This window comes from Styela clava, chromosome 12 (assembly GCF_964204865.1).
Source record: "Styela clava chromosome 12, kaStyClav1.hap1.2, whole genome shotgun sequence".
Classification (NCBI taxonomy): Eukaryota; Metazoa; Chordata; class Ascidiacea; order Stolidobranchia; family Styelidae; genus Styela; species Styela clava.
This window is the reverse complement of record NC_135261.1, coordinates 6,254,177-6,279,158: the sequence shown is the minus strand read 5'-3', so window position 1 is coordinate 6,279,158 and position 24,982 is coordinate 6,254,177. Positions and strand designations below refer to the sequence as shown.

The window sequence follows — 24,982 nt, the reverse complement described above, 5'->3', positions numbered from 1 at the left end:
ATCTGTTTATAATTATTGGACACATTATTGGAGAGTCTTGTGGATCGTTTTGTCCTTATGTTGTTGTTCTTGTTAGTATTTCGTTTCTCCTTGTTTGTATAAAAAAATCGCTTTTCTCTTTAATTGCTGGACCAATTTCTTTGAAATTTTGTCGCTAGAAAGCTATTGATTATTGTACCTAATATTATTTATTCAAAAATATCTGTGGGCGCTATGAGATTCGTTTTTTGTGTGCGACGACGTCATCAAAATTGAAAAGTGCGCACCTTGTGGCGGTTCCCTCCGTCAGGCAAAGTCGTGAAGACTGCGGTGCCGGTAGTCTACTGTGAAAGATTTCATACTCGTACTACTTTGTTTTGACCGTTCCCATAAATTTGGCCATTGCTCTTTTAATATTTCAATATACGAAAATTTAATTTAGCGCGTCATTGGCATATTAAATATTATCATCGGGATATAGAGTTCAAAATTTGCTGTCTGTATCATATTCATGAGATTTCCCTTGAGTTTATCCAGCACTACCCTGGGATTGCCTCTCCACTATTTTGACCCATTCACTTTGATTCTCTTTATGTTAAATTAGAATAAATTTTTTCATGTAAAATCCTCATCTTTTTCTGGTTGTCTTATTGTTAGGTATTAGGTAATTTTACTTATCTTAACCAAACCCAGGAAAAAAAGAATAGAAGAAACATCCGAAAATTGGTTACAGGCCAATAATGAAATAGCACATTCATTCTTTCATTTACCATTCATTGCATGCCACATCAATCACTAAACGCGACATTTAGTATTGCATGCCAATTTATCACTTTTTCTTGCTCCAAATTTGCATAGAAAAACCTTCCTGCACCATCAAGCACTACTTCTGAAACGGAGAAAACATCACTCATTGCATCTGCATCAGCCACATCTATGGCATCTGTGAAATCACTATCCGCTACTTCTATCACCGAAGAAAAGACTGAGATCGTTACAGCTATTTCAGAACAATCTGAATTCGTTACAGCGATTTCAGAAAAGTCTGAATCCGTTGCAGCTATTTCAGAACAATCTGAATCCGTTGCAGCGAGAGCAGAAAAACTTGAAAAAAAGATTTCAGCTGAGTTTAAAAATAAGCTTGAAATTGAGAAAAGCTCGAAAGAACTAAAGACAACTAGTGAGGTATTATTGAAGGGTTGCCAGAATTTAGACAGCTTGATGCATGGATTTATTGTGATGCCCATTGTACATACGAGAGTGCTATATTACAGAGATGTGTCATTTTGATAAAGTTAATTTATAATGTGCAATTTGAGTTGAAAAACAGGACAAAATATGGATGCTTTATCAGTTTTCTCCTTTTTTGTAATAAGGGATAAATAGTAAACACAAAAATGCATGTGAAAGTGTTATTACTCGATTAAATGATATCAAAATGACTTATTTAAATTGGCTGTTTAAAATGTCAATTTGTGTGTCACTTTTATTTTTTGTGGCGCAAATATTTTTGTGCTTGGAATTAATAATTTTTTTCCTGAGTTGTGGTTTGTAAACAAATAACTTACTCATACAATCAGTGGCTTGAAGAAGACGCCGCAACAAAAATACAAGCGTCATTCAAAGGCTACAAGACGCGCAAAGATCTCGACAAACAACGCGAAAGTGCAACTAAAATACAAGCCGCATATAGAGGCTTTAGGACAAGACACAAAATGGAGGATGGCCCTAAAGCTAAACGACTGACTTCGCCTCAGATGTTACGTCGACGGCCATCACCTGTCACCGTGATTAGACCCACTAAGGTTATTTGCGTGACATCATTTCACCAGTGAAGTCATACCATCATTAAAATTTGGCTGTTTCAAAAGAATAAAGCAGCAACGATATAAATAAGCACAAAAATTATTGCTTTCGTCATACTTTGCACGTTCGTTTTTTTGCATGTAACATATATTATTTATTCAGTTATATTTATCTGAAATATGCTTTTAAATATGAAACTGATATTTGTTTGAGCATGTTGAACAATTAGTACCGTATAATAATATTTATAAATTATTCATAATTGCTCCTTTTCATCCTATTTTATTGCATGCAACCTTCAAATTCCCCACTCAACAATATCACCATTTAAATTATAAATTTTTCACAGGAAACTGCCGTTTTTCCACCATTCTTCAAACTTCCTGCCAAGAACGTTGAAGTAGTGGAAGGAGAAATGTCGCAATTTGAATGTCACGTGATTGGAAACCCTACACCTACCATTAAATGGTATCGCGAAGGTATGTATAGACTATGGAACTGTTGTTGTCAACACTTCTTCTTTCGTGGCCCATTTTCTTTGCATATAAATTCCGTGGCCCTCTAACTTTTTTATGGAAGCGAAAAAATACAAGAAAAAAATATACACGTTCGTTCCCTTTGATAATTAGAATGAAAATTAAACCCCAATAGCAAAAACACTATTCTCATCCTGACTTATAATAAGATTTAATAATAGATTTATCTTTACACCAGAGGCCAGTAGATAGCAGTTGCTACGAGACATAACAGATTCAGTTAACACTGTTTGTTAAAATGCGCATTTATTAAAGCAGAACTTCCGTTTGAATTTTTCTAATAGTGACTGCTAGTTAACTTTTTGTCATGCTCAACTCCCAACTTTTTTCTTTATTAAGGATAAATATATAAAATACCCGGCGCTTCAGAAGAGTGTGTACCAATACTAACTTTGTTCGCCTACTTTACATCAGTTGTGTAAAGAGACTGAAACCTATGGGCAGGGGGCATATTCACTAACATTGCATGTAAACAAAATATTGACAATCGTCCCAATTTTTTTGTCATAGGTGCTCTGATTCAAAGTTCACCGGATTTTCTTATAACGTTTGACGGACAAATGAGCACACTGCTTATTCGTGAAACCTACGTTGATGATGCTGGAATGTTCACTTGCACTGCTCAAAATAAAGCTGGAAGCAGCTCATGCAGTGCCCTCCTGACTGTAAGTAGTAATGAAAAAATAGGCCTTTTCGACTCGTAAGGAGTGACAGCAATGTAAACCCATTAAAAGCAGGAGTTCCTCTAATAAAATTTCTTTTCTAATAAAATATCGTCTTTCTAAGAACGTAGAAGAAGAATTTCGCGTTTCCTCAACCAATTTTTGTGAATTTACTTTTATATCCCAGTCCCAAACATTTTTCATCAAAATGGCCATATTGGAAAAAAAATACAAGTTTTGAATTGATTAATTGTTTTATTGAACATGCCTCAATCCAATAATTCCAAAACTCTGCTTTTATGAACTCTGGAAAGATATAGGAGGAAATTATTAAATGTTGTCCAATTGTATGTGAACGCGGGTATATTTCAATGATTCCTAAATATATTAACAATATCTGACGCCTGGTATATCTTTTGGCATACTGTATATTTGTTAGATTTAGAACAACCCGATTCAAATACAATATATTTTCAAGTATTCCCTGATTTTTCGTATTTATTTTGCTTCAAAGTTTTTGAATCTCATTAAGTAAAGTCCTGTTGAAAACATTTTTCTTAAAATTTATACTTTGTATAGGTCAATGTCCCTGAAACAGAGGACGAAGCAGGACCTTCCTATAAACCTGAAGTTGCTCGATCTATATCGGAAACTGAATTATCCATGACTGACTATGAAGGATTCGAAAGGTAAATACAATGCCTAATAATTAAAAAAAAATCTCGAAGCAAGGTGATGTGAACCAAGGTGGCGGGCACCGAAACGTAGTATGTGTACCGAGTTAGAATTAGGCCATAATTTTATTCCAATTTTCCTTATTTTAGTTCTATTATGAGTTCAGGGACTAGCCCACTGACTCCCGTAGTATTTGTATCCGAAATTATGGCCTAACCTGGTACACATACTACGTTCCGGTGTGGGCCATCTTGGTTCACATACTTCGGGAGTACCGAATGTTTTTATCTGGTACACTGATAATAAACTGATCACAGCCAATCGAAAATACAATGCTGAACCTGTAATAGAATTGCATTACTCTATCGAGTTATAACTGTATATGTATGAAAATAAATTTGTAAATATTCAAGTTTATATAACAATAATTTTCATTTATTTTTCATCACAGCACTGAATTAGACTTCGTTTCCGGCGTATCAGACGTAGAACTTACAGACACGGAATTTGTGAAACCTTCTGCATCAGCTGTTGCTCATCACCACCATCTTGATGCGACTGATGGACAACTGGCAAAGAAATTATCCCCTGTAGCTGAGGAATCTTCTGTAACACCTTCAGGTATATTTTGAATGTTTTTCAAGGCATCGACTTCCTGGTTTGTTTCCGTAACAATGGCTAATCAGCAAGAAGTCAACAACAACGTAACTTTAGCTGTCACTCAGACTCTTTTCGGTCAAACAAATTTTTAATTATTGATTGGTCCTTCAGTCGATACATTGCATCTACAAACGCTAATTCGTGATATACTTTCAAAATAAAAATGAAAACCAAATCGTGATTTTAAGTATGATAAGATTTTAGGATCAAGGAAACATCCATGAATTTCAATGTGCAATATATTGTTTTGAACTTTATTGTGTATCAAATCTATGATTAAACAATAAATTTTAACGTTCATCCATGAAATGTCTGAATCATAGGTTCGTTCGAGCCCTGTCTGACTTTCTAACAATCGGAGTTTTTTTTTGCAAATTTCTTTTTTTTTCATCTTATTTTATCTTATTTTTATATTCACGTTTTACAGGAAAGCAATCCTCCAGACAATCCTCAATTGCACCCGGCACTCAAACTATCAGTGGTGCCGCTCCCTTGCTCGTGAGTTCCCCTCCTAGCCAAGTGAGACTCGAAGAAGGTGGATCACTCAGACTGTCTTTCGTTATTTCTGGCTCTCCACCTCCCAATGTAACTTGGGCAAAGAATGGAAAAGCCATTGAACACGGATTCAGATTTAAACTAGAAGAAGATATTTTAAAACGTATGTGATAATCATTTTTTACACACTATAGCGTAATATACAGACTTTCATTTAACAGAATCATATAAGTGTAGGATCAGGAAAAATTGCATGTCTGAATGAAAAACAGAGCTGATGGGTTATAATGCAATTTCAAACATCCTGCAGAATATACCACATATTTAAAATGTTATTTTACCATTAGAAATTGGAATTTTCTGTCTGTCTATTATGGGGAAAATAAAACGTCTAACGGAAATAAGCTACACTTTGCTCTTTGAAAATAGTGTGTTCATATGTTAACATGCTCAATAAAAATGAGATAAACCACCGTCTCCCCACAAAATGAGAGAAAGATGAAAATAAGCATCTTTTCAATAAACAAATAAAAATATTCGAATCAGTTTTCTATATTTTAAAATAAAATGTTATATAACTTGAATATTTTCAAATTTCTCATAGATATAAAAAATGATATATAATAATTAGTTAAAAAAGTCATTTTTATATCTCGGTGAAATATGAATACTAAAAATGATATATTCCCAATATATTCTTCTTGTAGATACATTTACCATGTATGTTGGAATGCTATTTCCCGAAGATGCCGGTGAATACACTATCACGGCTACAAACAGATTTGGATTTATACGCGGGACTGTACAACTACTATCGGAAGGTAACACTGAATTTATCAATTTCTTGATATTGTTGGGCACGAAAAAGATCCAGAGATCGCTTCAAAAAAAAATTGTGTTTGAGTGTTTGGGGAATTAACGTTTAGTTTGCTTCTCAGATACTGGAACAATCACCTTTCAAATTTCTGTTCTAGAAGTGTGGGTTCTCTAAAATTCTATCCTATTTTTTCATTTTTTTTTTCAAATTTCCCCATTCACCACAAAGTGGGTTGGACGCACGCTCAACGAAAGGTACACGGCAATGATCCCATCTGCGTTTCCATTTTAAAGCATTGCCCCTTATTGTTCTCTACAATCTTTTACTACAACTGAATTTTTATTTTCAATTTTTAGATGAATACAAAATGCATCAAGAAAACACTCACGCAATTCAGCAGCAGACTTCTGTTCCTGGCAGAACATACACTGCACAGCATACGTTAGCTCCGTCTCAACCAGTTGCAAGGTAAATTATACTGAATATTTGAAAAATATCTACATGCAAATTGTTTGAATCTTCGAATATCAAAATAATGAACGAGTTGAAGGGCTTATATAAAATTGTTTTGAGATCAGATTTATGGAATCTTATGTCATTCTGGATACAAGAGAACTGAGTTTTTGTTGTACAACACAGCGAATTTATTTTTATTATGGATTGTCGGTCAGATATCGCGATAGGATAGGATTTACATATACAATCAGGGGAGAGGAAAACCGATGAGACTGCTTAATCATGTGGCGAATCCCTCGCTTGACCGTAATGTTAGTGTTAATGACAGCGTCAATACATTTTCACCTATAACATTAACGCTGTTCTCAGGGGGTGTGAAAAAGTTTAAATATAGCACTAAGAAAAATCATGTCGCTGAGATTACCGTTACTTTCGTCTGTTGAAGCTTGTAGTTTCATGACATTATGTATGTGACGAATTCGTTATATATTCGGTAAACAATTATTTATGTTACTATTTTGACTGCCTTTGCGACTTTTGAATTTGATATTCTACTGTAACATAGAATAGGCTGGGATTTTCTAATGAATTAATAATTCAACTTTTTTTTACTGTTATTCTCAAAAACATTACTTTTTCGATAGGGGTCGTGGATAAGCTCGTCATCTGATTTTTTAATGAATTAATAATTCAACTTTTTTTACTGTTATTCTCAAAAACTTTACTTTTTCGATAGGGGTCGTGGAGAAGCTCGTCATCTGACACCTACAAGTAAGAAGGCAGTTTCTCCTGGCAGTGCTCGGATGTCGAGCCTTAGTCCTGGAAGATATGACGTCAGTGACAGAAGATCGGTTTCGCCTTCTAAGAGACTTGACGAAGTTGATGAATTGGATATTGAAAAATATTTCAAGTGAGCAGTTGTTACAACTGAAATTAATTTTATATACAGAAGGCTCCTTTAGAAACTCGTTTACAAAATACTGCCTTTATTGAGTGCCAATTGTAATCAGGTTTTATAGAAAAACGAGTTTTTATTCATAACTTAATTCATCTGGTTGCTATAATATAGGATAGGGTAGGCATAAAGTCCTAAATTTTCAAAATTGCAAAGTGAATTTATCGATACCATATATTGTTTTTGTCCTCCCAAATGTATTAAATTAAGTAAAAATAATCAAACAATTACTGATTAAAAAACAACAAACCTTGTTGAGATATATTAAGAACTGACTTCATAACAAAATTAAAATTTTAAAAGCCTATACTACCTCCAAAATAACCACCTCCTTCCTTACTCCTCATACTATTTTAATTATCAAATACCCAATGTCCTTCATGATTTCAAATCATCCATTTCCTATTCAAATTATCCAACAATGTTATTCGGCCAGGCACGATAATCTTAAATTCTTTACCACATTTCAAGAGCTCATGAGTAGGTGTTAAGTTATCCCAGGTTGGGTTGTGAGCATTCTTTGAGTGACCTTAGATGGATAATATACGCCACTTAGAGTAGGGGAAGAATATGGATGCTTTGAGGTGTAACACAGTCTTTTTACACTTCGTATATTACCTATTGTAAATCTACATAAAAGAATTTTTTTAGTTTTTCGTGTTACAAATAAATAGTGAATATAGAGTGTTGTTTTGTGGAATTGCTAACAATCTTTCAGATTTCGGTTTAGATTGCAGGCTGTATATTTATTATGTTGTTATGTTCTCGCGATGTCAAAAATATATTTTTGAAATTAGATTTTTTGGTTTTAGTTGTAAGTTGTTGCTAAGTATTGTTATTAGAATCTTGATAATCACTTGAAAAGTAGTGTTGTTCGTAACTTAATGAATAATATTCTGGTTACGATGCTATTCCTATTGTCAACTGAACAAGTATACGATTTAAATTTGAGTTTTACCGTGTTGTTTTTTTATTAAAATAAAATTAATGCTAACCCATGCCCAGGTGTGAAAAATCTTGTTGTTAGAATGCGGCAAAATTTTGAAAGGCTCTGAAAATCAAATTAACTTTTATTTGAATACATTTGTTTAGGCCTAGATTTCTTCGTAAAACGGAATCTACTGAATGTAATGAAGGAACAGCTACTAGATTGGATTGCAAAGTCACAGGACGACCTTTACCTGATGTCATGTGGTATCATAACGGTAAGTTATTTAAGTTTCCATTATTATATGCATTAATATATAAAGTAAAATAATGAAAAAGCTAACAGTCTGATAAATAATGCAATTGTGGTTGCATACATTGAGCGTTTGTGGAATTTGCTCAGCCTACTTTTTAGTGTAATTAACTTATAATGGAAAGAGATGGGAAGATAAAACAAAGTGTGATCATTGAGACTTTTATTTTTTCGCCGATTGTCGTTAGCCTGTACTCACAGTCTTTGCCTTACTCATAAATAAGGTTTTGGCTAATTACCTCAAAACTGTACCAAGGTACTGTGAGTGCTACACGTCTTGTTTTTAACAATCTATTACCGATTTATTGCTATCTAGCCATGTTGACAAAATAAAAACCCATGTGTATACTGTATATCAGACAGATTACTTTTCAATTGCGAAAATATTGACGTATTTATTAAATTCGAAAGTATAGGGTATAAAAGCATATAAGAATCTTTATTCCTTGTATGTTTATATTTTGTTTGCGTGCTCGTCACCGGATTATATCTAGGTGTGAGCAAGGTTCGCCTTTTGTCTTGTTTTGTTTACTAAATTCCAGATGTTTCTCTGGGTGTCTGGATTGTATTTCGATGTCATTTATAAGTAGAATATAGGAGTAAAAACTTTTGTTGGAGTGATATCTTGGACCTAATGAATCTAAATCCAAGTTCAAATTAAAGTAGCTTTATTATAACTCCTTTCATATCATTTTATTATTATTTTGTATCACAATTGAAGGTAGTAAACTCGGCAGTAATCACTATGGAGTTTCACTTAAGTTTTTCCAAATCCATTAGGGGGGTCGAAAACAATATTAGGGGACTATACGCCTATAAGCCTACTTACTGTAGTTATATAATTCATTACGTATTTTTTCTTAACTGCGCCAAATTTCGGCAACGATTGCACTAATTATAAATGCGGGCTGCATTCGTCGACCCTTTGTAGTTAGGAGTGCTTACACTTATATTTACAAAGAGAAACAAATTCTTCTATAACACGAATTGGATGTCAAATCAATCAATGTTCAACACTTTCAGTACTAATTCTATTTCAGCATCAAACATTGTCTATAAATTTGTAAACATATAGGCATGGGCCAATCTAAGCCAACGATAATTTTCAATCATACTATTATGCATTGTTGTGGTAGTGTGTAGACAATACTACAACACTTCTTAAGTACCGGGATCGCGTTTCATATAAATCAAACAGTTGGGAAAGGGCACCTTTATTAACCGTTCCGGGCATGAGCCCGTATGAATGCGGCGCACGTTTAATGATTGACCTTTGTCTTTATCATGACCCAGTTGTTTATGAGGTTGCCCCAGCTATTACAGATGGAGACATCATGCTAACAATCTAACCCAAATTGTAATACAACAGGGGTGGGCAAGGTTTTTGGGAATAAGGGCCAAAAATGTTGCCCACCTAGACTGGCGGACCATGTGAGTGCAACGTAACAAAGCTACATTTTATGAAGAATATTTACATTTGATACGCTGTTAATCTTATACAGAATATGCAAATATAATCTCATTAAAAATGTTTATTCTCGTAAATTTCGCGAAATAACTCTCCTACGTTAGTGGCAAATTTACAAACGTCTATCTTTGTAAACAAATCGTCCTCATGCAATACATTGGAGACAGATACATATATATTTAATCATAATTTATTGCGTTCAAACATTCGACAATTTGACAACATATGGAACGTACGTACAAGGCATTCTCAAATACCAGGAAAACACTTAAAACTTTGTTAAGCCATTGTGATTTAATAGTCCTTTGTTACCTACGTAACAAAGGCTGAGCGAATGAATGGTACTGCTGAAAAATAATAGATGTAGCGTGTGTTCTATTATAAGCCTTTGGATGTAGTTTATTGTAGAAGTTTTAGATTAGGTGCCTTGTATTTAACTGGCGGAGTGCCATTGTGAATTTCTTTAACCTCTAGTAATTGGATGTCCCTTCCTATGCTTAATTCAACGAAGCACGTGTTTACAGCAAAGTCGTATTGGTCGCAAATTTCCTTAAAAATGATTGCCTAGAATTTTGTGATAGTTTAATATATCCCAATACCCATCATATCATAAATTAGACGTAAATAAATACCCGTTTCACAGTTAAGCCTCCAGCAAATGGCATGTATATACAATATGATAGCGTAGTCATTAAAGTAAAGTTACGAATTTGGGTCCCGTTTTATTATTATTTACATTCAATTACTAAAAATATATAACTTTACCTATGTCTCTTCACCACAACAATGAGTAGCGTATTTACCTTACTTAGGTATCGGATTTCCAATACGGTTGTATGCGGCATAAATGCCTTGTTTGAGTAATATGGGGTCACGCGTAGGGTCAGAAATTTAGGTCGGATATCATATTGAGGTTTATATTAGATATTTATTGTATTGTTGTATGTTCTAGTACAGCAGGGTATCATAAGTGTGATTTTGTCATTGATTAATTGAAGTCACAAAGTTAGGCATGTGCCATTTATAAAATGAGCCTGTTATACCTTTGTAGTCTATGGAATATATATGGCAAACTATAACGGATAGTGTACAAGAAATAAAAGACGTTAAGTGGGCGGCGGAACACGTGTTTATTGAATGGCCGAACTCTGTATTTGTGCGACTTAATTATCTAATTACCTATAGGTTTTGGGGTGTACTTTACTATTCAACCCGTACAATATAGGATTACGCTTCGTATTATATCAGTAAAATTTGCCAAACACAACTTGGCGATTTTTCTATGGAGAACGAAGGCCTAGGCGTTATTCTGTGCATGGATAGACAACAGCCCTTGTTTTATATAGTAAACCATGCGCCTGACATTAATATCTCGGTAGCTCCGCTCATGATATCGAAGCGACAAAGGATTTTGGTAACAGAACGCGCCCTGCAAAAAGGTAGGATTTTTTTAGTATATTTTTGAATATTCCTGAAAAATAACAACGGTAGGGAAGATATTTGTTGCAAACCCCCTTTTTCGCAAAATTGGTGGTAGCTTTTTATTTCCAATATATTTTTTTGTCAAAAGTATGTATTTAACTACCTATATAAGACATACAGTTCAATGGGTGTTTGCCGTGTTCTTTATTCAATATTGGCCGATTTAAATACATATATCATTTTGATTTTGTTCTTCAATTGTACGAAATGCTAGTATTTAATGGTTAAAACATCAATGTAAAAGTGTTGTTTGGACAATGTAAGCCTTTAAGCTTTTGTAAATAGTATTAGCAATGCTGACGTATATATGCAATATTGAGTAGCATTTGCCAGTACGCAAGTATGATATAATTACCATGCTCAAATAATCGAGCGCAAATGTATTAGCTATGACTGCCCGATACAGGCGTCATATGATATTGAAATATATGTTTATTTTCTATTTTAATGTACCTGATAACATACTTTGGCCTTGAATAGAGTTTATGATAATTGCCGCGCTTTCTGCGGATGTTAACCAAATTTTAATGATTTCAAATTCTTTCTGATGTAATAGTATTTTACGAAAAAATATGTAGACTTTTCAAATCTAATATTGTTTATATATTTTGCGCGAATTTCTGGATAATTTAAATGTAAAGTATCTCGTTCGTGTCTGTATAATGTGACCTACACCTTGGTTGTATATATGTTTTATGGTCATGTTCATGGGTATTTACTAATTATACGTTTATACTGAGGTATCAGTATACAATATACATAGACCAAAATAGTAGCCCTGTGACGCAATAGGGTCATTATAGGGTCACGCGCTATTATCTTTCACCCAATCGATTTGAGTTATAAGTTCAAGAAATCTAAATATTTGATACATTAACCATCAATTATTACTTCTTACCAAATCGACTTTGTGTATGAGTTCAAGAAATCTAAATATTTGAACATGTACGTTTATTCGATACATCCATCATCAACGACAATATGTAAACATCTAGCCAATGCTTTCAGTCAATTTATCATTCTTACGATCAACTTTGATATTGTTTGTTTTGGATTACAGTTTACAAGTGACCGAAGCGACATATTCCTGTTAATTTGCTGAACTGATTGAATTAGGATTCATATGTTGATACAATATGCTATGCTTTGTATATTTAAAAGAAGTGCCTGATGAATTTTAATTAATTGCCAACACATTGCGAAATATTGTTTTTTCATAAAATACTTGAGACTGTTGTCCAATTGTTGAAATAAATTAGGAGCAATATCAGCGTATTACTCAATATTTGAAAAACATAAACCTAAGTCATGTATACAGGGGTTAGTTGAAAAAGGTACGGGTATGCCGTCCCAATCGCGGTAGGAAATGTCATACTCTGTAAGGGCATATATTGGGCATGCAGACAGCGGGTTTGAGTTTGACATAGAAATCCTTTACAATATTTTGAACAACCCAATAGTAGGATTGAGAGACACAAAAGAAACCCTTCACTTTGTCATAAACTCCCAATAGTCTCACATTCTTTTATTGCTGCATTTTACTCATTATTTTATATCCCATATTCCCCCGGTATATTACATCAAATCATACTTACGATGCGCAAGACTTGTTACATCGAAGAGGAATAAACGCGATAAATCGTTCCTTTGTATTTTAAACTATTTGTCATCATTGAAGTCAGTCAGTGTTTACCCACAATACGCCGATTTGTTGTATTTTCTATCCACATCAGAATTACTCTAGAATCGTTAAAATCGATTTTGCACGGCCTACCGATATTCAGAAACTGTTCTCCGTGCCTAACATAATACTATCCTTCATGAAAATCCTATCTTGCGCTTTTGTGGGCAGGATATAAGACTGGATTTATTGCTACTGTGGCATGTTCTGACCTGCTTGCTTATTTATGGCATACCTGCTGTGTTGTTCAATATATAAATAGCGTTTCTCAAGTAATTTGACCAAATAGTGGTTTAGAGTAGAATATTTCTGTCTCCGATATAATTGTATTGTGTAAGGGTAAACCAGACATTTAGCTTCCAGTAAAAATTCATTTAAAAATCACAGAAAATGTCAGATATATTACCCGGTATTTCGCACAAAGCAATTTATAGTCTGTCTGTTATTTGTTCCATCAGTCGTTAAGGCTACTGAAACAATATTTTGTAATAAAAATATAAATAAAGTAATAAAAACGCCGCATGGCATATTCTGTATGAGTTTAACTTAAATTTCCAGTGAATTTTACTCATTCCGTGACACAGTGTAGTTCAGCCAGTCGTGCCTAAATGAATTTACAAATTCCATATCGAAATTTGAAATAGGCGATAAAATTAACAGTCGCCCTTTTCTGTTATTGTGTTTATACATTGTTTTCGATGAAAGAAAAAGCGGCTATTCTTCAAAAAGTGCGGTAAATTTAAGGAAACCAAAGTCAAAAGTTTATTTACCGACTAAATAGAAAAAATATTTATACGCATGCGGTGTGTATGAAAGGCATGTACGCTTGGTCAACTTTTGTTCGCAATTACCAGAGTATTCAATATATATTACTCATGTTTTTTTATAGTAAAGATTTTTAACAAACGAACAGTAAACAACATAAGTTTACAATACTCATGTTTACACGCCAAACATAATGTTCTCCAGTAAAGCGTGTGTTGGTCGAGATAACCCACAGATTTCATTTATAGTGTTAGGTGGTAGCTTCGCGGAGGGTAAATAAGATTTGCTATAAGGAAGATGCAATTGAACTTGTCTCATTACGTAAATCGTGGTTCATGTATTCTATTTTATTGTAGGATTAAGAGTACCGCTTAGGCTAATTTGCTTTTTAAGTTTGTGTTATCTCATGATTCAAATTTATACTAAATCGAGACAGTGAAAGTTATACAGCAGAGATTTCGAATCTTTTACTGTTCGTGGCCTTTGTGGATTCTGCAGGCTTTTACACCCATGGTCCCATGTTATTATCCTAGTAGTAATGTAAAGTGTTATTATTATTGGAGGATTCTAGATCCCATTATGTTCAAACAATTCATGATCAACAAAGTGAAAACAATCTGTGAAATAACCTTGTCAAGCTATGAAACTAGAAAAAACAGGGAGTTTTCCTGTAAAGTGAAAAGTAAAATCAGATTTGCGCCTAGCATTGTGGCTCTCTACAACTGCACTGTTGTCCCCTTGGGGAGCCATGGGCCACCAGTTGGGAACCATGGTTATACAAGTTGATTTGTGGAATTTGTAGTACTATATATTGTATTGCTTTCGAAAATTGGCCCTCACCCTTCCAATACGCAATTGCCCACTCACCTGGATTGTACTAGAATAAATGTTGCCGTGTCGTTATTTGTAATAAATTAAATTGTTTGACTTACAGTAACGTCAAATATAAAAAACGCTGGTCTGTGTCTTAACTGAACTATTATAAACTAATGTGGATTTGTGCAAGTCTGAGGACATGATAGGGGTGCAGGGATATTTAATTTCCAATTTATTGGTTTTATTTGGGAATCGTTAATTAGGATTTAGTAGATTGTCGATCTGAGTGTAATTGTACCATTCCTGTCCTATAAAATCAAATACATTACGGAAATGCTGAAGCATTTGTTCGAAATGACAAATATTTGTGGAAGGCGATAAGGCAATGCTAAGTGGTTTTTGAGTGGTACGCCATGTCCTATTTTAGATGACGGATTATATATTCGATCGCGAAACATTCTTTCTGATTCTAATCCTTAAATACCGTTGCCACATATCTATAGTTCGTTTTGGCTTATTTCAAGCTTGGTTTTGTTATGAATTAGTGTTCTTTACCTCAAATTTGGTGAATGCAATAAGAGCTCGTACTCCAGCGATCATAAAATGGGGAACTCAATCATAAACCATCATAGAATGTCTGGATAAGATGCTTGAACTAAAGCCGTGCTATACAACTCACGTCCTATTTTAGATAGATCATTATATTAGTACTGTGATTATATTTTCACAAACAATTCCAATATTCCGAGTCCCGAGCATATGGCTACATCAATATAACTATAACCGCGCAATAAAACTTTGATCTTAGTTTAGCAAGTTTATTCATTGAGAATTGAATTTGTAAAACCAAGCAAACACTGGTTAAAGACTGGGCAGACATTTTTTTTATGAGCACAACTGAATTAAACGAAAAAATGGCAATTTGTGATTCGTTCCATTCTTTGGTATTATTAACTAATGTTTTTGTGTTAGAGTTAAGTTTGTCTTAAGTATTACTATTAGTTAGTTAGTTCAGAATTGCCATCACTGTGATTCCTTTAGCAATTTATTAACGATGGGCTAGAAGTCTACATGGGTACTCACATCACTCACAATGGATATGTTTCGAATTATTCACAAATTCGATGGACAAAATGAATGAAAAGGATTGTTTAGTCAAAAATGTCATTATTCACACAACAAAATTAGTGAAACGGCCAGTTGAAGTAACTGTATGTACTTCTGGCTACGACACTGAACGTAATAGGCGGTTCAGGTCAAAATTCAAGCAATCCTTGGGATATCATCCCTATGTAAACACACACAATTATTTTCGGACTAAAAATGGTGGCAAACTTAGTACACACTTTAGTGAAATTCCGCCATCTTTGAACCAAACCAATCGCAAAGGCATTGATACTTTGTCTAAATGGAGAACGTTTGAAAAACATCTCAAAGCGCGCCGTGTTGACAAAATAACGGCTCAAGAAGACAAAAGAACGCTACTTGAGGGAGTTTGCTATCATATACGAGATATGAATGGGCTACAAACAGGACGCTACGCTCCATCAAAAACAAATAGTATAGACAAGAATAGCCAATGCTTGCAATGTACATACCAACCCCGCTATGAAACAGAACCAGTTAATGAAAACATTACCGATCAAATTAAAGAACAAATCAACAGTTCGGTACAAAAAGATGGCCGAACTCAAAACGATAAAACTTCAGCTGACGATGATCAACCACAAATAGACTCATCATGGCTCAAATGTGAACTCCATGCTTATGTCTGTGTGTTTTCCGAAGGTAGAAAATGAACCTAAAAATCGTTATGAAGTATATCGCGAGTTATTGCTCTATATACTCAGGGATGATACCTTGCATTGATGTAATTACTGAGCCATTAAAATTAAAGCTTTCTGTCAACCTATTTGACAATGACAGCATTGCTTAAGTATTTTATGATGTACAGACTCACATATTGCACCACTATGACATTTGATGTGGATTCGAATCAGTCCATTTATTCCCGGCGGAATATTGTCACTATCTTAAACTTTTTAATATGCGCAAGCACGTGTTAGTAAATTAGATAATATGTTAGAATAGATAGATATTGCGAAATGAATACCCCTGATACACGTAAACATTTATAAGACTTATGCAAAAAACATTGTTGAAATGGCATTTGAAATGTATTTTGACAATACATTCTAAAAAAACATGTTTGCTGTACGATGCGGCATACCGTTAACAAGATTTTTGTAAGAAATATTGGCACGTATAGTCATTCATATTAGTAAACTATATTATATGGTATAAATTATAAGGGTATAATATTCTTTACTAAGTTTAATAAATAGCACATAACCACTGCAATAGAAATACGCACTACTCCGAAAGGTTCTCGGACTTATGCTTCAGTTCTTTCAAGAGACATTGTAACTTTCAAACAGTAGATAAAGGGTGTATTGTAAACTTTAATGTTTGTTTCAGGTGCCCTGATGCACGAAGATTACAGCCATCGTGTTGTAGTGAAAGAAGATGGAGTCAGATCTCTGATTATATCTCCTGCTACACCACGAGATGGAGGGGAATACACTGTCGTTGCTCATAACAAAGCTGGAAAAGCTGTTAGCAGTGTCACCTTGACCGTTATACGTAAGTTAATACACTAGTGAAGTAGTAATTGGTTCACGAGAATTTGCTCGAAAGCAATTGCACGGTTACCCACTTATTGGCCAAAATCAAGGGCGATAATACTATATATACAAAATTGTGGTGGTGCATTACGCGCCAGTATGTACCACCCCTGACGAGGACTCGAAACAATCCAATAGTATATGGTTGAAAAACACAAGTCATCTAACAGGCACAAGTCGTTTGTTACCACATTCTATGATTTTGGGAATAAAACTCAATTTTTATCTACCTATACTGGTAACTCGACAAAAATTACTGGCTCGCTACAGGCCAAATGCAAGACAAGTATCATCTACCGTGTGATATTATCCTTGCAAACAGCGCATTTGATAATTTTTCCAGTGTGATTCAAATTCCGACGTTTCCATCCACTATTGGAATTCTAGGCACCTATATTGTGTATAAATACTATTTTGAATCATACAGCTAAGGAAGGCACAGAGCGACCACGTATACTAGAGAAGCCGCAGAGCGTAAACGTGAACGAAGGTGACATGGTCAGATTAGAAGTATTTGCTGTTGGTCGACCAACTCCTGAGATTGTATGGCTGAAGGATAATGTATTACTGATACCGGACAAGCACCCTGAACTGAGGTATGCTATGTATAGATTATTTAAAGTTATACAGGTTTCGGTAGTTCTAAATTATTTTTTATTCTTGGCCTTTTTCACTCGATTTTCACTTTTATATTTACTTATATTTTTAGAATTGAAGGGGTCGATGGACATGGACTCCTGACCATCCCCGTTGCTAATCGTGCTCTTCATGATGCGTGGTACACTGCTACAGCTGTAAACAAAGTAGGTCGTGACCTGACGAGATGTAAGGTCAAAGTTCAAACACGTGATGTGGAACCGGAACCTGAAAGAAAACTTTACATCCCTAAATCGGCTAGAAGACTTCAACCTCCAGAACCGTCTCCAGACAGGATTGAAACAAGAAAGGTATAATGCAACTTTTTTGTCTTACATTTGTAACACGACATTTTAATTAACAGCCTATCGGACACAAATGGGTGGAGAGAAACTTACATAGATTTGCGACTGTATTACATGTACAAGAACTAGTTAGCCTAAGACAGTGGTCCCCAACCTTTTTTCAAGCGACCCAAATTTGTTAATAAATAAATTCGATAAAATTTCGCGATCCAGGGATAAGCTCAAATACTAGACGGTATGTAATGCTTATGCTTCATGGTCACAAAATTAACTGACTAATGTGAAACAACAATTTTTATGTCAAATGTATTTTCCGAAAAATGGCTTTACATAAGCAAAACAGCAGCCGCCGAGTTTTTACTCTGTGATACTTCACACATACACAATTACAGCAAAACTTCAATACAAATATTGAATAAACTAGAAAATAAAAGCAGCAACTTTTAGGTTCAAGAAAATTTTCAGACGACCCAATTTTGAATCGCGACCCGCCGTAGGTTGGGAAACTGTGACCTAACACACAGTTGCGCGATCTGCGTCTTTCCTAAAATTTCTTTATATTCACCTCTCCCTTTGTGCATCTCAGATCGACGGATTTGACGAACATGATTTATATGATGAGAAAAGAATGCAGAAACCGAGATTTAAGAAGAAGTTGGTTTCAGTCAAACAAAAATTACTCGGATCGGCTCATTTTGAATGCCATGTTGTACCTATTGGTGATCCTACCATGAAGGTAAGTAATGAAAAAAGCTCTTGACTAAACAACTTTAATATATTTCTCAGGAAAATTTACTTGGGTAATGTCAAGCACAGTTAGAGACAAGAAAAAATGGTCTCTAAGCTTAGTTACATGCGGCCAAAATAGTACCAACAGCTACGGGAGCTATAAGCAGTACGGGAGCTATAAGATGACATACTAATGCGTTTAATACAGTTGTATATATAATTCATGTGATTAGTTTAAACGTCAGTTTTCAAATGTTTCCACCTGTTGGTGGTCCAACCATGAAAGCAATGAAGCAACGGGAGCTTTTGACTGAAAACTTCGGTCCCCAGGTTAGGGTTAGGGCATAATTTTATTTCGATTTCCCTCATTTTAGTTCAATTACGAGTTCGGGGACTGTCTGTGTAACCAAGTGAATATATCCCCTGCTCATAGGTTTCAGTTCATTTATACAACTTGATGTAAAGTAGGCGAACAAAATTTGTTACCGCCATATTGTTACACACAATTTTGCAGCGCCAAAACTTGTTATGTTATGCAACAATACTGATGAGTCTTTTTGGGTTTGTATCTGTTTTAAGCGTAATAATTTGTTTGGTGCCGTTAGTCTTTTATGTCCTAGTTTTGAATTTTTTAACTGATATCTAACTTTCGATATTTTTCATTCTTTAGGTTGAATGGCTTCTTGATGGCAAACCAATTGAGTTTGCAAACCGGATTATGACTACTCACGAATTTGGATATTGTTCATTGAATATCAGCGCTGTATATCCGAGAGATTCTGGTAATAATTTTCAATAATTTGGGAAATTGAATCGGAATATGTACAGAGTGTATGTACTTACACTGAAATGTAATAGCCACAATTAACGGTGGTGCATTAAGCGCCAGTGGATTCTGAGGCGAGACATAAAGCTTGTGATGATAATGGTATTTAAATATGATTTCCATTTCAAATATTTCTTAGACACGCAGTCACCTCTACGTAAGGAACTATCATATTTAAAAAAAAGGCTGAAATATTTCCTATTTGACAGATTGTTCGATTTTGGCACATTTCTGAGTTGAATGATGTACTTGAGGTTTTAGCTCGGGGTATCTGACTGATTATCATGTTGCCAACATTTTCAAGTCTTGGGATTTCACATGGTTTCAACTAAATTATAACAACTGCTTTATTTATAGGCGTGATTAGCTGCCGTGCCACCAATGCTCATGGACAAATTCAAACATCTTGCACCTTAATTGTGAAAGATACCAAAGGACTTGTCGAAAAAACTCAGCTTCCGGAGACTAAACATCTTGAGAACATAGAAAGAAGAGAAAGAGAATTTAAAGGGGTGAGCTTCACGATTTCATAAATACATCAAAATTACGTTTAAAGCGGGAAAATGGAGACAATCATAGTGTGTCATAAAGAGTTTTATTGACCGATTTGCCCATTCAGAGAATTATACGGTAGAAGAATGGAAGTGGTAGTATAATATTATATGAACCGTAAATGGTCACCCTCATTGAATAAAGTTAATTCAGGGCGCCCATAAGGTTTGGTCAAATTTTTAAATTGTAACAAGACTTCATGGACACCCTAGACTTCAAAATACTGTATCACCGCACTTTTAAAACCTGCGTTTCTAACTTTGTCAGAGTAATTTGTACTCATTATTATTTTTTTAGGTCGGCGATCTCTACGCTAGAAAAGATCCCGACGATGATCAGCCTCCCCATGCTCCCCATATTGTATTGAACATCGATCCTGCCCGAGTAAAAGAGGGAGAACCTGCCAGATTCAGATGCCGTATTACTGGATTTCCTCTCCCCAAAGTCGAATGGTTCTTGAACAAACAATCCATCAGGAAGAGTAAACGGTAAGTAAATAGTTATCTGCGTTTTTGTTCTCTGTTGGTTTTGAATCAAATTGAACAACAATTATGTAAAAAGGCGGCTGTAAATGCACTCATGAACTTAACATATTATAACATGTTCGTGCTACCTTATGACATGTATGAGGCAGGGAAACACAGGAACTTATAATCTTAGATCGTCATTATCCAACCAAGTACCGTTTGCACATAGAGTTGGAGGCTCGGGAACTTATTTCGATAAAATTTGTAAAAATACAATGAATATCTCTACTAGAATTTATTACGTATGGCGTTCCGCAGGGGTGTACCTTTGGACCTTTTTTTTTTATTTCTAATCTATATTAATGGCTGCAAGTACCAACCAGAATGACTTCGATTCTATTTAAGAATAAATCCTTAAGAATATTTCATGCTGTAATATAAAATTAGCAGTTGTTCTACTTTTTCACCTAAATTCGTTCATTTTTATTTCAATATTATTAATTAAAATTCAGTTTCCGACTCTGGTACGACGGAATCCACTACTTTGAAATTGCTGCAGTGCGTGGATACGACACAGGAGAAATTCGTATGGTTGCGACCAACTCACAAGGTTCGGTTGAAAGCAGCGCTGCATTGGAAGTCTACCAGGCCGACGATCTTAGGTCTGTTCTTCATCGAGCTGACAAGGTTGTATCTACTACTGATGGTGACACTGACTTGACAGTAAAGAGATATAGAACATCGAGAGCAATTGAAGATCAATTGAGGGGTCTGTATCTCTAACTAACTCTAAAATTTTAATTTTACTTAAATTACATTCTGAACCTCGGGTGTCGCTGCTCGATAACCTTTGGTACCCCGCGACTTCCCTTCCCCAGTAAAACTTTATTTATCATTTTCTCGTAGTTTGTGTCCGATTGTTGTTGATTTTACTGGTTGGAAAAAATAAAATTGACTTGACTATCTCGACAAACAAAATAGAGTAAAAATGAATACGTCTTTTTGATGTAATGTGGGTATTGTTCACTGCCACCCATGTATATCATCTATATGTATACTCTGAGCATGTTTTTTCCTGCAACTCCTATATCAGTGATGTAGGGTGTTCATAAAGTCCATTTACAATTTCAATTTTGTTATGAAGTCAGTTCTCAATATATCTTAACAAGGTTTGTTGTGTTTTAATCAGTAATTGTTTAGATGTTTTTACTTAATTTAATACATCTGTGAGGGCCAAAACGATATATGGTAACGATAAATTCCTTTCGCAACTGATATACAAAAAAGTTTAAAGTTTTTCTTGAAATAAATACGTTAAAATAAATTTTTATTATACAAAATGGTGCTCCTATAGTACGCGTACCAAGATGGCGGACACCGGAACGTAGTATGTGTACCAGGTTAGGGTTAGGCCATAATTTTATTCCAATTTTCCTTATTTTAGTTCTATTACGAGTTCAGGGACTAGCCAAGTGACTCCCGTAGTATTTGTACCTAAAATTACAGCCTAACCCTAACCTGGTACACATACTACGTTCCGGTGTCCGCCATCTTGGCTCACATACTTTAGAATACCTACAGAACTGTTTATAGTAATGTAGCATGGTCGTATTGCATACATACCAATAACCGATATCACAACTTATAACGTCTTTATACCTTCTGCCTACAGAGCAAAATGCACGGAAAATGGTCACTCAACTTAAACAAGTTGAAAAGCCAAGTCTAACCGGACAAAAGAAGCCAATGAAGAAAGCTACGGAACCGGAACTCCAGTCGAAGTTCAAACAACTCACCGAAGAAGAACACGTCATACAAGCTTACAATGTGGAAAAGAAACTGGTTTGTGATTAAATCATTGCTATTTATTGATTTGAATTAAACACCTGATCACTACTGAGATTAACAAATACCATTTTGTAAGTTAGAAGATGCTGTGTGTTAGGTTTGGTATACGAGGTGAATATTGAACGTTCCTGACTACTTGTGATGCTTCATCCAAGTCGGTTTCAAACTTTCTTTTGAGTCCTAATTGTTCTTTTGTATAACGATGGCTGCTAGCAAGCTTATTTATAGTGTAACATGCACAATAGGTAAGCAAACAATATAGTTAGGTTTTCCAAAATGGTGTTTATATTCCGCGAAGTTTACAGTTAGACAGGCTTTACCATACTTCTTTGTATCTTAAGTACATAATTATTTTCCGCTACTCTCGTTTCTTTTTCCTCTATTTTTTTTCTTTCGCATGAGAATCTTTCTGAATGTCTGTATGACAGCATGCTTCCCCTTTTCTTTGTCTGCTCTTTCTTAGAAGCTGTGAAACCTTTTTGCATATACAGCCGAGTCAGTTTCGAGATCGTGAATACGTTGAACATATACGTTCAACAAGAAGCAGTTTGACTCATTGGGACGAAGAAACAGAAGAAAAAGCGTCAATTCCTTGGTTGGAACGCCCCAAAGAAACCATCCCTGGATTCCAAACCGACAAGGTTACCAATTAATCACACCCAAGCACGCAATAAAAAGCGGACTGGATCACTCACACATACACACTGTGCATTATCGCATAAACCTTGCTCTGCCTTTCACTTTAACGCTGCTTGGCTGAACTCATTATACTTCTACAGAAAACTGTTTTCTAAACTGAGAAAATTGACTTTACTACGAACGTACTATTGCTATAATCTGCTTCTGAAATATCTTACTTTTTGCCAATTCACGGCACAGACTTGCCACTTTGGCTATCTTGAGAAAGTGGCACGAAAGAACACTTTGTCGATATAGTTGAATTTTTTTGAAACGCAGTATTATCATGTTGCTATTTTTTTTTTATATATATCTGCATGCTTTTTAAAAGATTGATAATAACAGAAATTATATATTTTCGAAAAAATTGCAATAAGATTTGAGCTTTCGATAACTATTCAGGCAAGATTTTTAATAAACAATACCTCCCAAATTATTTTTTGTTATTTAGAATTAAATGTTGCATGAATGAGTTTATATGTGGTCAAATTTTATCACACAATTTAAAAATTTTCATTTCGTTGTTTATAGCCGTTTCACTTAACTTACTTGACGTTATCCTCAATTATTTTACAAATTATATGGAGTTAACGTATCTAAAACAAATAACCGAATACCTATTCTCACAATCTATCATACGGCAACTGAACAAGAGACCGGTGTTTGGCATATGCTTAATTCATTAATATTACAGGCTTTACTCTCCTCCAGGATAAATATAACAATCTATCTTTTTTCTCAAACTTTTTCTGATTGTAAAACTGTTTTCGACAGACAATTTTTTGCGAGCTGAAACTAGTTTTTCTCAGCGGGTAGTTATTATCCTGTTCTCCGATCTTTCGTCTTTTTGATTTTCGATCCCATATTTTAGTGACTTGTTTCTTTCTGCATATTTGCACGAACATTATTCTTTTCAACTTTTCTGCTTGAAATTTCATTTTTCGGTGTGTTTTGAATGCATTCTGTATTTTACTCTATTTTTGGCAATTTATGCCTAATAAAATTCCGTATAGTATTTGACGATGTATTTCTAGAGCTCACTCTATTGTCTGTTTGTTAGTTTATTAGGAACATGGTGAAACAAATCAATTTTGATTCAGTAAAACATAAGAGTAGTGGGGTTTTGGAATGGGCGTTTTTCTTCATAAAAGTTTGCTTCTAAATATATTTTAAAGATTAGATTAGAGATGTTTAGAGTGAAAAATATATGTTTTCTCAAATTTTACTCTTTTGAGTTAAACCGTCGGTTTTAACAGTTAGATAGTTGAACAATAATCCAATCGATTCGAATTTGATTCGTTCAATATTCGGGCGGCAAAAAAAATCTCAAAAATATTTCGAATTTACGCGTTTCGAATTTGGAGGGCAAGGTTATTGCGAAATTGTTTACGGTGTTCGCGGGAAGAAACAACATTCTTTGATCGATGAAAAGAATCCCGAATAAAGAACCAAATTCGAATCGTGGCAAGTTCGGAAAATCAAGGCGAAATACTTTGTGAAACTTTTGTCCTGCCTTTAGGTCGAATTAGCTGACGATTCGGAAGCTCCCGTCATACTTGAACGGGTGCAAAATGTCACAGTTCCAAAAGGCAAAGACGCAAGATTAAAGGTTAGATTCTACGGGAAGCCACGACCGGAAGTGACTTGGTTCTTTAACGGGAAACCATTGGAACATTCGGATCGCATTTCTTGGACTCTAATCGAGGTTTGATTTTTGTTATGTTTTTCTATTCTTATTGATTACTATGAAGGAAACTTGAACCA

General features: G+C 34.8%; 1 protein-coding gene across 1 annotated transcript in view; it reads left to right on the top strand.

Annotated features, from left to right (window-relative positions):
- The window catches only part of LOC120330499 (titin-like), a 281,688-nt gene that overhangs the window by 57,946 nt on the left and 198,760 nt on the right, over positions 1–24,982 (top strand). The window contains exons 62-81 of the mRNA XM_078118750.1: positions 838–1,164; positions 2,135–2,264; positions 2,832–2,986; positions 3,563–3,672; positions 4,110–4,279; positions 4,746–4,976; positions 5,521–5,634; positions 5,987–6,098; positions 6,823–6,996; positions 8,134–8,246; positions 16,972–17,136; positions 17,605–17,773; positions 17,887–18,124; positions 18,705–18,854; positions 19,518–19,629; positions 20,031–20,185; positions 20,523–20,713; positions 21,205–21,461; positions 22,365–22,534; positions 24,738–24,923. Of these exons, the coding sequence (XP_077974876.1) occupies positions 838–1,164; positions 2,135–2,264; positions 2,832–2,986; positions 3,563–3,672; positions 4,110–4,279; positions 4,746–4,976; positions 5,521–5,634; positions 5,987–6,098; positions 6,823–6,996; positions 8,134–8,246; positions 16,972–17,136; positions 17,605–17,773; positions 17,887–18,124; positions 18,705–18,854; positions 19,518–19,629; positions 20,031–20,185; positions 20,523–20,713; positions 21,205–21,461; positions 22,365–22,534; positions 24,738–24,923 (3,429 nt within the window). The remainder of the gene's footprint in view (positions 1–837; positions 1,165–2,134; positions 2,265–2,831; positions 2,987–3,562; positions 3,673–4,109; positions 4,280–4,745; positions 4,977–5,520; positions 5,635–5,986; positions 6,099–6,822; positions 6,997–8,133; positions 8,247–16,971; positions 17,137–17,604; positions 17,774–17,886; positions 18,125–18,704; positions 18,855–19,517; positions 19,630–20,030; positions 20,186–20,522; positions 20,714–21,204; positions 21,462–22,364; positions 22,535–24,737; positions 24,924–24,982) is intronic.